At 38.4% G+C, this 14,215-nt stretch overlaps 1 protein-coding gene across 1 annotated transcript in view; it reads right to left on the bottom strand.

The window, feature by feature from the left end:
- Positions 1-6,556: 6,556 nt before the first annotated feature.
- Positions 6,557-14,215, bottom strand: part of TTC27 (tetratricopeptide repeat domain 27) — a 142,011-nt gene continuing 134,352 nt past the window's right edge. Inside the window, exons 18-20 of the mRNA XM_086628150.1 lie at positions 10,717-10,828; positions 10,039-10,139; positions 6,557-6,679 (exon numbers count right to left, since the gene is read on the bottom strand). Of these exons, the coding sequence (XP_086484276.1) occupies positions 6,557-6,679; positions 10,039-10,139; positions 10,717-10,828 (336 nt within the window). The remainder of the gene's footprint in view (positions 6,680-10,038; positions 10,140-10,716; positions 10,829-14,215) is intronic.

The following is a 14,215-nucleotide window of genomic DNA, read 5'->3' as shown; positions in this document are numbered from 1 at the left end:
TTTTGGGCTATTGCCAAGCTGTGACTTACCTTTGCTCTCCAGCTGCATCTGTTACTTCTGGTTGGTCTGCCAACTTCTTCTCCTCTCTGGTTATTTACTGCTCAGTCCTCTGCTCAAGGAGACTTGTGCCTTCCTGCCTGATGAATAGTGCTAAATCTTTTTTACCTTGTTTCGGCAGTTCCACAGGGACCATCGTCACCATCTCTGGGTTGCTGTTCTCCCTCCACAGTCTCAGTTTTCAGGCAAAGGTTTACGGTGCTCTTCACCCACCTTAAACATAAAGGTACTTGCCCTCTGTCTTATCCCCAAGGGGCTCAGCCAAGGCAGAGAGAAAAAAGTCCTTTTTCCACTCCTTGAAGTAGCTCTCATCTCACTACAAACCACATTTTTCATGTTTAGAGCTACTCTCTACACTAATTGCAACCTTAAGGTCTTTCCTAGCATCTTCCCTACCAAGAACTCACAGCGAAATCTTAAAGCGGGGAAGAGAGATTACGGGGAGGAGAGGAAAAGGCACTACTACCAGAAAGGGACAAAATGAAAGTGCCATGGGGCAGAAGCACACAAAGAACTATAAAAATCAGGGGTGTTTTTCTGGGACGAAAGGTCACAAAACTGGCAGAGAGCTGAGAGAAGATCTACAAAGATGGGCACGCCAATCCCATGCCAGAGAAACTGGAGAAAGAAACACAAAGGTGGTTTCCACGGTTGCAGGATCACCATTTCAGCAAGAAGAAAGACCCGTGGGTTTGCAGAAATTGAAAACGGAGCAGGACAAGATGCCTGGAGGCAGATGGAATGATTGCACTTAAAATGGAAAGAATATGATGCTCATTTAGAGATCACAGTGGAAAAGAGCTGAATTGTAGGAGTTAATTTTCACTAGCAAAATTTAGCTGTTTCACTTCAGCAATGTTGTCATTAATAGACTAACTTGGAGTTTTGAAGATTTTCATGCTGCTAATCCTGGTTTTCCATTGCACGGCTCTTGGCTAGTATTTCTTTGACTGGTTCGTTACATCAATTTTTGGCCAAGAACTGTTGTATTTGACTCACAGGTCATTGAGGTTTAAAACAAATAGGAAAAAAAAATAGATAAGAAGGGATATGTGACATCACTGGTGATTAAAAGGTTCTTGGTGTGTTCTGAGAAAACATTCAGGTCAGAGTAAACTGGAAATAGAAAATTCATACTTAGGTCAACTTGGAAAACAGTTCCATATGGAAAGCAGAGTTAATTATCACAGATTTTTGATCCTAAATCACCCTGTTCTTGCAGAGACTCGGTTTAGGTTTAGGTCAGTATTAGTGGATTAGATTTGTAACAGATCTTTTATCTACCCCAGTACAGAAGGGCAGTGACTCGCTTACTTGTCTTGTCCCTACCCAGCCTGAATCGACAAATTTACTTTTCTTGCCTTAACAATGAAATTGAAAGTGTGAAAAAAGCGAGGTGAAAGGGCAAATGCTACAAAAATAGTAAACCAAAACAAACAAAAGCCCAATGAGACTGCTGTTCCCTGGAGTTTTGTTTGTTTAGAGAACAGAAACAAATCTACTTAAGATATAGTATATATTAAAATCTGCTCCTAAGACTAAGGGTGCCTCCATTCTCAGTAAGGAATGCTAAATTAACATATTGCCAGGGTTATCAATTTTCAACTCATTTGCTGAAAAACAAATGTAGTCACTAATAATGATTAGACTTCAGTCTTTGAAGGATGTTAATAGTTAAAAAGAGAACCCTTTGCTACTACATTCAGCCTATAAAGGATTACTCTTTTATTAGTGTAGCTGAGGGATTAGCAGAAATGTTTGTCTAATGAATGCAGCTACTATATTTGAGCACATGCCTGAATAAGCTACTTGTCAATTGAAACCTATCTATTTACAAGTACTTCTGAATGGTGCAAAATCTGTTTTGCAGCATTGCAATGACTTTTGCGTAACAGTAAATATTTTATTGCCACTCACATTGTGAAATTCACCTCATTTGCCAGTTTTATTTCTGAAACCCGTCATGTAAAATGTACAGGATGGATTTTCCTACATCTGGCCTGATTTGCTTATGATTCTTTAGCTCAAAAAAAAAAGAAGTGTTGCTGGTTTGGCAGTTCTCAACAGGGGACAGGCACATCTTTTATATGCACTCGTGTACATAACACATCTCCAGAAATGCCAATTATAGCATTTCTTAAAGTAAGTGCTATCCATGTCTGTCTTAATTCAAGGTAACCATCAAAATTTTGTGATAAAATAAACTACGTGCTTACATATACATATATACATACAATATAAATAAAAATAGTGAAATTAATTTCTTGAAATAATTTGAAACGCAAAGCGCTTAGTTTGAGTAATCACACTGAAAACAATCCCATGCAGTCGATGGTAATTTTTTCCTCTTTAGAGTAAGATTTTCTTATCAAATTCCAGTTTATTTTTAAGCTCAGAGCACCCAAGCTGTACACTCTCAGCTGTTACCTTTTCCCTATTTCATACACACTTCTGGTACAGAGCTCTGCATGAATGCAGATGAAGAAAATTTAAATGCTTGTATATTATTTTAATTTGTATTACTCTGGAAATAGCATGAATTTTTTTAGCTTACTTTTTCCATTGAAATACATTATGTTCATCTGTACTGTCATTCATGCAGTCACTGATACTGAGACAGAAATACTAAACAGAACAATCAAGTCAAAATAATTTCAAAGTGATTTTATACCTTCTTGGGCAGCACCGCTCCATTCGGGATAAAATTAATACCTCTTTTTTTCTGCCTTATTTATTTTGAAAATAATTAGAGGTGTAGTTTGAACCAATGTATGTACATATCCGAAAGCTAAAATTGTAAATGTATCCCCTGTATTTGCATATAAGCCATACACCATTTTTAGATCTGAAAAATTATTCCAAGCTTTATTACTTTTCAATGCATTTTTGGTACAGAGCTCTGCATGAATGATGGGATGAGAGCTGCCTACCTTTCTGAATGTACCAGTCAGCATGGTGGAAGGAACATTGAGCACGATGTGATGTGGAGCACAACATTTACTGGCATTTATTTGGGATGACCTCCCGAGCCAGCGTGACCTCACTGGCCCTAAGAACATTTACTTCTGCTCATCAGTAATGTCCCAAACCCAAGAAAACTTTTTAGCACCACGCCCGGCTGTGTACACTTCTGTGTCTGTGTAGACACAGCCCTCTGGGCGAAGCAGGAGATCTTCCCTGGGTTCTAACCACTAGTGGCCGAAAATACATTATATGTTGAACTCTATTAAGTCAGACATACAAACAAACCCTCTTAGGCCATGGAAATAAATTCTTTTTCATACAGCATACTTCCTTCAAGCTTTACTGGCTTTATACTCATCTTTAAAAACTCTGAGACACTGGCTTCCCTGTCTGGGTCAGTAGAAGTCGAAAAATTCTAGACTCTACCTCTGCTTTACACCAAATTAGCTCTAATGGCAGACAGATGACAAAATGGGTACTCCTTAATACTTCTAAAGTCAAAAAGACAAAGATTGGAAGTACCTGACGTTCTACGTGAACTGTAAGCCATTCCTGTGAAACATTGCTTCACCAGGTCCGTGCTACACTAACGGTTATCGTATAGCTGTACATAGAGCACTTGAAAATAACATAGATATTATAGACGTATTTGTAGGTGTCACAACTACATCAGGAAAGGACTGTCCAGTTTTGCTAAACTCTCGAGGATTCTGCAGTTGTCATGGGAGTGATCTGAGTGAAAAACATTCCCATGTTAGAAGACAGACGCTCCCAGTAAGATGGAGATCTGGAAATTCTGCAGCACCTTTAGGAATCATTCCTTCCTCTTTCCATACTAGCGAGTCTTTTTTTTTGACAGCCAGAGCTTTTATAGTAACATTGTCTTCATGACAACAGTCTCCTAGAGCTATTCTGAACCAAATGCTGATGAGGCACGAGTACAGAAAATGAGTACCATACAGAACTGAGGTGGCTTTTGTGTCTGTACAGTTTTAAAAGTCCCCCGTGATGAACACCAAAGAAGCATTACAGGCTCACCTTCTATCTGAGGGCTATGAAAACGCCGCTAAGACAAAGAAAGAGGAAGCGAGAACATACCTGGTATGAGATTTACATCAGGCATTCAGTCTCATAGATGAAGTGGCTGTTCTGAAAAGCCCGTGTCTCCTGAACGGTGAGCCAGCTCCTGCCTCTCCATCCTCCACACCATGTATATTGTCTGTACATATTTAAATCGCGTAGTTTTAAGTCTCTGCAGACATCTCCCCTCCATTAAATTAATTACAACAGGAAAATTGGTGTGCTGTCGTAACACTAGTCACACTACTCTTCAGGAACACACTGTCTGTGGATAGTAGGCTTTCCCTGTATTAGGTGAAAGATGAAGTTGTTGTAATTCCACACATCTGTTAAGAGAGAGAGGCTCAAACGAGGAAAAAAAATCTGTGCTGAGAAGATGTGAAGTACTGCAGGGGAGAGACGCTGGAAGAGCAGAATGACTTTTTCATGCAATCACCTTTAGGCAAATAAACAAAAATTATTTTCAAAAGAAAAAAATCAAAAGAGAAAGGAAATAAAGGCCGTCCCATAGACCTTTCTAATATTCTATATGAAATGTCAACTTCCCATCTAGCATTATTAAATGCTAGGCAGGAGCCGTTACACAAAAATGAATGTGGCTTCATGTTCTGCACCTCCAAACTTCAGTTACAAAAGTGTCTCAGGTAGATTCGATGGAAATTATTTTCTTTTAAACCAAGACAACTGAATTCGAGCCTCATGTTTTCAAGTTGATAGCAGGATATAATTCTGATTTAAAATTTGCTATAAGATCACAAGAAAAATAGGAGATTTTTCTGCCACTGAACAATTCTACACCTAAACCCTTTCTTGCCACGAAAATTTAGTGCTGGGAACAAAACAATAGTTTTGAAGATTTTTTTTTTCTTTTCCTTTGTGAATACGGTAAATCATCAAAATATAATTATAAAAAAGATAGTACTAGTGAGAGTCTGTCACAAAACTCACAGCTTGTTTTTTTCAGTCAGGTGGGCCCCTCACTATACATTTGAGCAAAACGGGAGTATCTCCAGTAAATTCACTCTGCACAAACTTTAATGCCTTCTCCTTTTCTGGGACATTTCAATGAAGAAGTGTTTCAGAGCCAGGTCTCTTTCACTAGCAGGTAAACTCTTTGTTAAGATAATAATTTTTATGGGAACCTCATGTTAAATACTGGGAGCAAACAATTTATTCTCCATTCTAAGAAGCTTTACAAGGATACAAAGCTTTACAGTCATCAAGATGGTTTCCTTTTTCACACACCAAAGTAACAGGCTTTCACTGATGCTTCAAACCCAATTAATTGTTCGGTTTCCTTTTACCTTCTGACTTGCTCTTCAGGGACAGTATTCTTGCCATTTAGTAACACTATAGTTTTAATGACTGTACCACAGATGGTACATATCCAGACTATAGATAACCATGTTTACAGAGACTGTATCATTCTCACATAGAAGAAAGAGCCAAAATAACGATGAGCGAGGACACTATTTCGCATAGGTTTCCGGAAAACCCTGACAAAAATTCTATTTTAAGAAGAGCTGTAGCAAAGATGCTTAAAAAAGAAACAATGCAAAATAGTCTAGACGAAAATGTCTTATTTAGGTCTAGTCAGATGAGTATTTTAGATTAGATTGCAGTTTTATTGCTGCCTCAGTGGGGGGAAATCCCCATGCCTGTAAAGGGCCTAAATGAAGCGCTAGTGTATTGCTCACGGGACATACATTATGAATTTTTTAATAAAATAATACTGCTTTAAGTAGCAACTGTTCGTAAATCGTAATGCAGCAAACATCCTGCTACTCTGATTGCATTACAAAAAAAAAAGACAAAAAAGGCTAAATTCTTCCTCACAGGACCCCACTCCTACTCCCCTGTAAGCAATTAACACCAAATTAAAACCGGAAAGTGCCTGATGACCTCTCGAGCCACCTCTGGCCCCGGCCCTGTCTGCAGTCCCTCAGCGCCCAAGGCGCTCCCCACCATGACAGCCCGCCCTCACCTAAGCGTCCCATGGCTGACAGGCCAGCCTTACAGCTCTCTGATTGGCTAGGGGCAGGCTGGCGCAGCCTCCGATTGGCTGCACGCCTCGCTGGGCCCGGCTCCCGCCTCTTGCCCTCCTGCTCCCCTTTGTCAGCGCAGGTGTGGCGCCCTGAGGAGGTCTGGCGCCTCAGCGCCATGCAGCCAGGCGGCACTGATCCTCAATAACCGCCTTAGAAACACGAGTAGCTCTGTTCCCCAAAATCTGGGCCTGAGGAAGCAAAACAGACAACTCTGTAAGGCAGCGAAAGAAGATAAGAATCTTAAAAAGCAACCTGAACTCTAAAGAAAGCTGATCACAACAACAGCACTGTACAGAAAAATGTTTATTGAGACTGGTTTTGTGTTAGAATTGTTACAGTTTCATCAGCAAAAGCTGTGGCAAAAGAAAGATGTCATTCTTGTCTTCCTGTTGCGAAACCCGGTCTGTAGGTCAGCACTGGTCTCTCAGCTGGTTGCTCAGCTCCTGAAGTTCAGTAATCATGTTGTCCATGGTTGTCACCTCATCAGCTATCTCACTGTGAACCTCATTACTTGTTACATCGACAAAAAGTTGCTGCACGACAAAAAGAAATGCATTATTTTAAACCACACATACCGTTTCTCAGTTTCAGCACAGAGGCAGAACACAGAAAGCTCATCGCCACTATCCCGCCTTTCGTATTTTTGGTACCTATGATGGTTTCTGTCTCCTTAAAAAGGCCGTTTTGTGGCTAATAAACTGAAGGGGTATACATACATACATGTGTACACACACATGCATACACAGACCTGAGGTCTGTGCCACACACCTGATATTTTGCCAAAGGGGCTGAATCCTCCTGTGTACGCTGGATTTCTGCTCTGACCTGACTGCCTACGCTGACTCTCGATCCCATCGAAAGTGAAGGACTTTACCATGAAACTCAGATTAGACGAGCATCTCACAAACCGTCACTGCAGTTTACAAACCCACCTGCTGATAAATTAGTAGTTGTGAATTTTAACGGACGTTTTTCCCAAGTGTCACATGCTGTTGCATCATTTTCTCCAAAACCTCAAATAAACATGTTTTAACATTTGATGTCAAGACATATGTGGGTGGAGATATTCATCTGTGTGCAATTAAGTTATACAAGAGAAAACAATACACTACAGAGTAATAAAAATAGTTTCTTCTTAAAGACCTTAAGACATTAACAAAAACACAAAGCAGTTAACTCATGAGCAATCATAATCTTCGTGTATTTAGAAGGAAACCAAGGACAAGGGATGCTAAATGACTTGTCTAAAGCCTTGAGATACGCAAACTCTGACTGAAGCTTTGTGTATGCTGTAGCACCAGAACACTTTGATATTGCAAGGCCAGGACCTGTTATTTGACTCAAGAAACATGGATGCTGTGAGGTACCACGCCACAGAAATATGGTGGTGGTGGAGAACCAAAAAAGTATGTTTTCCCTTTATTATGTAAAAGGAGAGTGATTCACACTTCATTTGACACAAACTTAAACCCTGCATTTAGAGACAAAAACAAACCAAGAAAACAACAGCTGCTCTCCAGTACATCTGTACATCATTATATCATCAAAACATAATGGGAATATACAGATACTTGTATAAACATAAATGTACTTAAAAGGCCTGAACCAAGGTATTCAATATGCCTCAGAACAGTGTTGTCACTGAACAAAGGAACATCTTACACGAAAATAGGAACATGTTCTTGCTACAAGTACAGAAACTTTTCTGACTTTCAGCCCCAAAACCTCACACTGGGAATGTGACAGAAAAGTTTGGTTCTTTCTGGCTAAGACAGTTAAATAAATCAGGATGATATGATTATTTGTTAATTATTTTTTTTTTCACACAGTTAAACAGATCTATTCAACTAGATGCAGTCTGGGGAATTTTCACGTACCATCACTCTTTGGGCTTTATGCCCCATGCTTCCCCACAACAGTACCCACATTTCATGCATTTACAATACAGCTCCTTGACCTTTCTCCTTTTTGGAGACCCCACCTGTCAGATCCAAATGATGCATGGGGGCAAGGAGCAGGAGAGAGGCCACTAGACTATTTGCCAGGGCATGCGACTGCCCAGAAAGGTCTGTACAGAAAGGAGCCCACTAACAATACATTTTTGAGTTGCAGCCTTCAGCAGTGTGTGGGTGCATCAGGAGTCCAGCACAACACAGGAGCTGGAATGTCAGAGACAGACATCCCAGGAAAGGCGAGGAGTCTGAGAAGTGCACCTGTACAAAAACTACTGATTTGTTCCAATTGCATGTCCTGACTACAAAATTTTGAAATTTTATCTTTTAAAATTTATTTCACTGCTCCTTTATTCATTCTGAAATCTTAATGACTGAGTCTGCTCTTAGCCCTTTTTTTAAAATGCTTTGCTCCATTAAAAGAAAAGAAACCCCGCTCCCCCACACTAATATTGACTCACAAGGCAGCAAAACAAGATGCTGTAGTCAAGCTTGGACAGGCATAAACAGTGCTGAATTGTTTGTGCAGAGTACCTTACAGAAGATGACTGAGTTTTGAAACCACAACACATTTTGGAAATTCAATATGACTTCAAATTAAAAATAATATGGCATCTTGGAAAGTAGGCAAAAACAATGAGGTTACACCAATAGCTTTATCTCTAACATTTCAATTTTCTCAGAAGCGCCATAAAACTTAGAGGCACCACTATCCGCCAATAATACAGATGTTAATTTAATTAGTGCCTTCAGGAATTAAGAATACAATTTATCAGACTCACCTATTCTTAATCTTTCAGATACTGCATGATCTTGCATAACATAAACCACCTGTACTTGTATTTTTATCATTTATGTCAAGTAGTCTAGCTTTCTCTACAGTCAAGCTCAGTCTACAGACTTTTTTTTTTTTAAAAAAAAAACGTTTTGTGAACCACAACAAAACATACATGTTGTGGCTTTTTTCACCACATTCTGAAGGCTTACGTATGCCAGTATCTAAAAGAACAGCTACAGAGCCAGCTTGTGTCTGCTTATACAACTTTTCTAGGCTTTTATCCTTAAAATTACAGGACTTAAAAGAGCCAAGTTTAGCACACTGACGACGGATCAACACTTTGTAACACAAGCACGCGTTATAAAACTTTTGCTCTGTAATTCGTATTTTCTAAAAACCCCACACACAGCCAAGAAGAATACTTCTTTAAGACATTAAGTGTATTTTGAATGAAAATATATTCCAGATCAGTCCTCAGTTAAACAATGGCTGTGTCTCATGTTGTAAGGTGAAGGGTAAAATTAGGATAATAACAGTGCAGAAACAGACTTAGCTCTTTGGGTGCCTGACTATGGAGGCACAACTCCAAAACCCAAACATACAACTCAAACATGGTGACATTTTCCAACAAATTAATATCTGAATTGGTAGGGTATCCATGAAAACCTTATTAAAAATTAGTTCTCTCTTTTAATAAATAACTGGTTTTAAAACACTTGAAGAGACGCAAAGTAGTGCTGACATGTTTTGGTCTTTTTTGCAGGTTTACATCCATTCTTTCTGAGACTGCCCTGTTTCCCCCATGAAAATAAGGACATAATACTCACATAAGGAATGGGTCTTTGAAATGACTGATTTCTTCCAAACATTCAAGTTTGTTTGCCCAACATTTTAAGTAAAATTCTAACTTAGTCTAAGAGATAACATTTACATTTTAGAGTAGTAGATTTACTTCAGTCAAAGCCTAGCAGGCAGAAGGGAAATAGAAGTCTACCCAAAACTGGAATTCTTAACAGCGTAGAGGTGAATATCCATCTGATGATGCACTGGGACAGGGAGGTATTTGATCTATCAATGACTCAAAACAGAGAAATGGTTTCTGGCAATAGAACAAAGGTTCCTACCTTTCAAACAAAAATTCCGACCTTTCAAACATTCCTACCTTTGCTTTGGATGACAAGCCACGTAAGTTGAGTCGGGCTGAGGAAAGTATCTGCAAAGCTTCCTGATGATTAGATTTATTCTTGCTGCATTTTATAGCCACTAGAATCCAAACACAGAAGAAAAGGACCCGAAAACAACAAAGCATTACATCTATAGCAATAATCTTTAAACAACAGTTACTCACAAATCTTGATACCTCCCATAGACAATTTTAAAATGTAATATCCCCAAAAAGAAACACAAAGAAAAAGAATGCCAAGTAATTTTGACTCCAAACCCAACAGCTATATGTATCTGTAAGTACCACAGCACAGTGCATACTCTAAGTCTGTTTTGTCCATCTCTTTACTTGCACAGTCAATCAAAATTATGTGATGATTTGAGGACTGAGATAAACTATAGATGCATTTTCACTTGCATTATGAAATTGCTAGACCATTAAATTAATTGATTCCATGTTTACCAATCATATGTTTACTGACTTACCCAGCACAATTTCTGCCTCACTCCAAGTATATTTTTGTATGCACTATCAGGATAGTGCTCTCTGTTAGAGGACTCCCAATAGTAGGAAGAAATATAATGGGTAAAGTATAATATTATTTTGTTACTAAGCTTAATAAATATTTGCTATGGTCTTCATAAATAATAAAAGTTCTTTTCAGATAGAACATACCATGTGCAATCTCTATGGCTCCTTTCACCACTTTCTTAAAAGAAGAGACATCTTTTTCCCAATCACTTGATTGAATTTCACATTTATATGCCTTAGTGAGATACTGCAGTGACTGCAAGGAGGAAAAAAAAATCATCAGTATGTGAGAAAACAAATTAGGAGACTAAATTAGTTTGAAGTATCTATGAAATTAATGCTCAATCTGGAAGATGAATATATCTTTACTGTGCCTGATTTCCTGTGAGTTGGAGTAGTGTCTTTCTCTGCAGCAGTAAGCACCAGCTGTAACACAGATGTTCTTCCCCAATATTGCATCTCAAGTATGAGAGGCATATAAAGTAACATGTGTCTAATTTTTATCTTTTAAAAATCTGTCTAGGCTGATGGATGTGACCCATGTTTGCCAAGTCATCATAATTAAATGCACATGAAAAAGGGAAAAATACTTGTAGTCACACTTTGAACAGCAATTTTGTACCTAGAAAAATCTATAACCGAATACATCGCAGATTTCTGTATAGGTATTCTTGGTGAATAATGTATTTTACAGACGCAGCTATTAGCTGCCATACTGCTCTGGTTCTCAGTGTGAACACGAAAAATAAATGTAAACAATATGGAAAGCAGCTCTCATTCAGAAAAACAAACATGAAAAATTTAAGCAGAAGAAATTAATTTTTGCTTTTGAGTTTTATTTTCTTTTTACAGCATCAGAAATATGAAAAAATTACATGCCAGAAGCTACATAGCTCGGTTCAATGACAACTCTTCAATTATCTTTTTTAAGAGTTAAATATCATACAAACGAATAAAGAACTTTCAGTGAGGCACATGCACGTGAGTGCAATAAAGACTTCTGACTGCTGAACAAAGACAGATTAAATCTGGGGGTCGTCACCCCAGAAGCTTCTACCTTCTGTCTCCTACCAGAGTTCCAATCACTATTGCACAGGCAACTGAACTGCTCACGCTGCTGTAAATCACAGCAAAGGTTTATTAAGTCAAACAAAAGCAAATTTTTTTTTTTCCATAATAACCCAGCTTATAATTGGTAGTAGTTCTGGCCAGCAGAGGCGAGAATTTCCAAGAGAAGGAGCAACAGCTTTTACAGCAGTCTGATTTCAGTCTGCACGTGTCTGAGTAAGAGCTGCAAATTAGAGATGGGGGTGGTTTGCTGACAGATGTCAGGGAGGGGAAAGAATTCAAAGTCTTGTGGGCTGTTTGTTTGCACTTCTGGAACCTGGAAGGAAACAGTTATGAGCTGGGGAAAGTTCAAGGAACAGAAGGGTTTCATAGCCTGGGTATGGATTAGCAGGAAACTTGAAGGTTGGAAAGATTTGTCGGTGGGAAAGGGGTGGACTGGACTGCATTCAGCATAGGAAAGAATGAAGTACTGAATGAGGTGGCAGGTCAGATACATAAAAATGTAAGAGTAAATATATGCTATGCTAAAGAAAAAAACCCACAAACCCAACAATTCAATAGTTTTACACTCCTAACTGGTAAACCCTGTCTGCCTGATCCAATTTACAAAGCACTGTTGTGAATTGTAACTGAAGACTCCAGTGATTCATGGCATCAGACATGGCAGTAGGGCAGAGAGGTAAAAAACCCCCAACAACCAACCCACCCTTTACGATAGGCAGACAAACAAGGTTGCTCTTTTGAATGCAAAGTTAGGAACAAAATTGTTTAAATACAATTAAATCTGCACTAAATAAGGTATTACATTATGGAATAAAGGATCAAACTCTACATTTGTAAGGAAGTACATGACAATATGGCAGATCTGTTCCCATCTCTTTGCCCTATGATGCCACAATATAGTAAATAATGCCCTTTCCAAATTCATGGACCTTTTGCATAATAAACGTGGGTGGGAAACTACAACAATGCATCTGGAATTTTTCTACAGATAGTTATATTCACTTAATATTTGACTGACACATGATGATGTTTGTGGCAGTGAAGTCAATGAACATGGTTTTTAACATTTTTACTTTATAATCTATCAGAAAAGTTACCAGATTATCTAGTGTATTATAAATTAATTTTTACACTGTAAATTAATATATACTGTGGTTGTAGGCAGTTCAGCTCTTTCATGATCTGTATCTATGGTACCACCATACCAGGATACTTGGATACACATGTAAGCGTACCTTAAGTATTTATAAACATAATTCCATTTTGCAGGGCAAGCTAGACTGTAAGTGTGTTCCATAACCAGGCTGATTAGGAAACACAGTTAAAGTCCTGTCTACTCTTCAAATTGAAACCATGTTTTTAACTGGGTTAGTAAAAAATACTGTGATGTAACCAGATTCTGAAAAGATTACATTTATAGTATAGACAGGGCCTCTGCTACTTTGCATGTCTGAGTAAGATTTTGAGGATATAATACAGGATATTGCAGTGTCTGTATTTATGAATTCTAAATAGGCCAAATCCCTTTTATTGTTCAGCTGTAAAGAAAAATAGGGAAGGAAAAAAGGGAGGGACTGGAGGTATAATGGACACTGGCAATGACTAAAACAAGACATTTCACAGGGCAGACCATAAAGAGGAAGGCAATGAGCAAGGTCCAAATAACTGTAAGTTTAACCCCACAGGCATACAATTTGTAGGCCCAACTACGTGCACAATATGCTTGACATCAAGCGACAAGCAATCCTCCAGACTGACATTTTTGCCTGGATTAAAGGCACACTCCCATTAGGAAACACATACTGAATGCTGACCTTGTGTCTTTTCAGCTTCAGTGAAGATCTGATAACCTGTAAGTATTTTTGGAGCATGCAGGGCTTTTTGAATTTTGGAAATTTAAAACCAAATGGAAAGCCCGCTCCAGCATACAACAAGAAAACATTTCTAGCGGTGCAGAGTTGTTATTTTGGAAATGCAATCTACTTGATTATGTGGGAAGTGATAGGAACAAGATATGGAAGTCAACGTAGCAAAACCAGAGATGGGTAAAGAGAAACCAACAGGGTTCAACAGATGAAGAATTAAAATAGCATTGTTTAATTCCATTTTAAGCTAAGTGAGGACAAAACACTTTTACTCTGGAAACTCTTAACTGTGGTATAGACTATTTAAATGCATTTTCTCTTAGTGTTTGCAAAGAAGGGTATAAATGGTTCGTGATACTACTGGATCATGCCAGAAGCTGCAATATCTTCTCTTCAGAATCGAAGAATCCAATTAAAAAAAAACCACAAACCAAGACAAAAAAACATTAGATTACGGCCACAAGATTGCTGCCAAGAGAAGTTTCAGAATACAAATCCAAGACAATGCACACATATGCTGTAATAGGATGTTTTAAAATGAAATACTGATAAAAGAGAGAGCTTTTTTGAAAATCCACAAAAACTGACATAAAACATCTTGCTTCTGTTAGATAATAAAAATGTGTGCTGTAGGAAGATGAAAAGCAGAAGATAAGCTTATAGAAACACTAAAGCAAAACACGTCTGCAACAAGAGCATGTCTTACT

This window comes from Tauraco erythrolophus, chromosome 2, assembly GCF_009769465.1.
Source record: "Tauraco erythrolophus isolate bTauEry1 chromosome 2, bTauEry1.pri, whole genome shotgun sequence".
NCBI classification, from domain to species: Eukaryota; Metazoa; Chordata; class Aves; order Musophagiformes; family Musophagidae; genus Tauraco; species Tauraco erythrolophus.
This window is presented reverse-complemented; position numbering and strand designations above follow the sequence as displayed.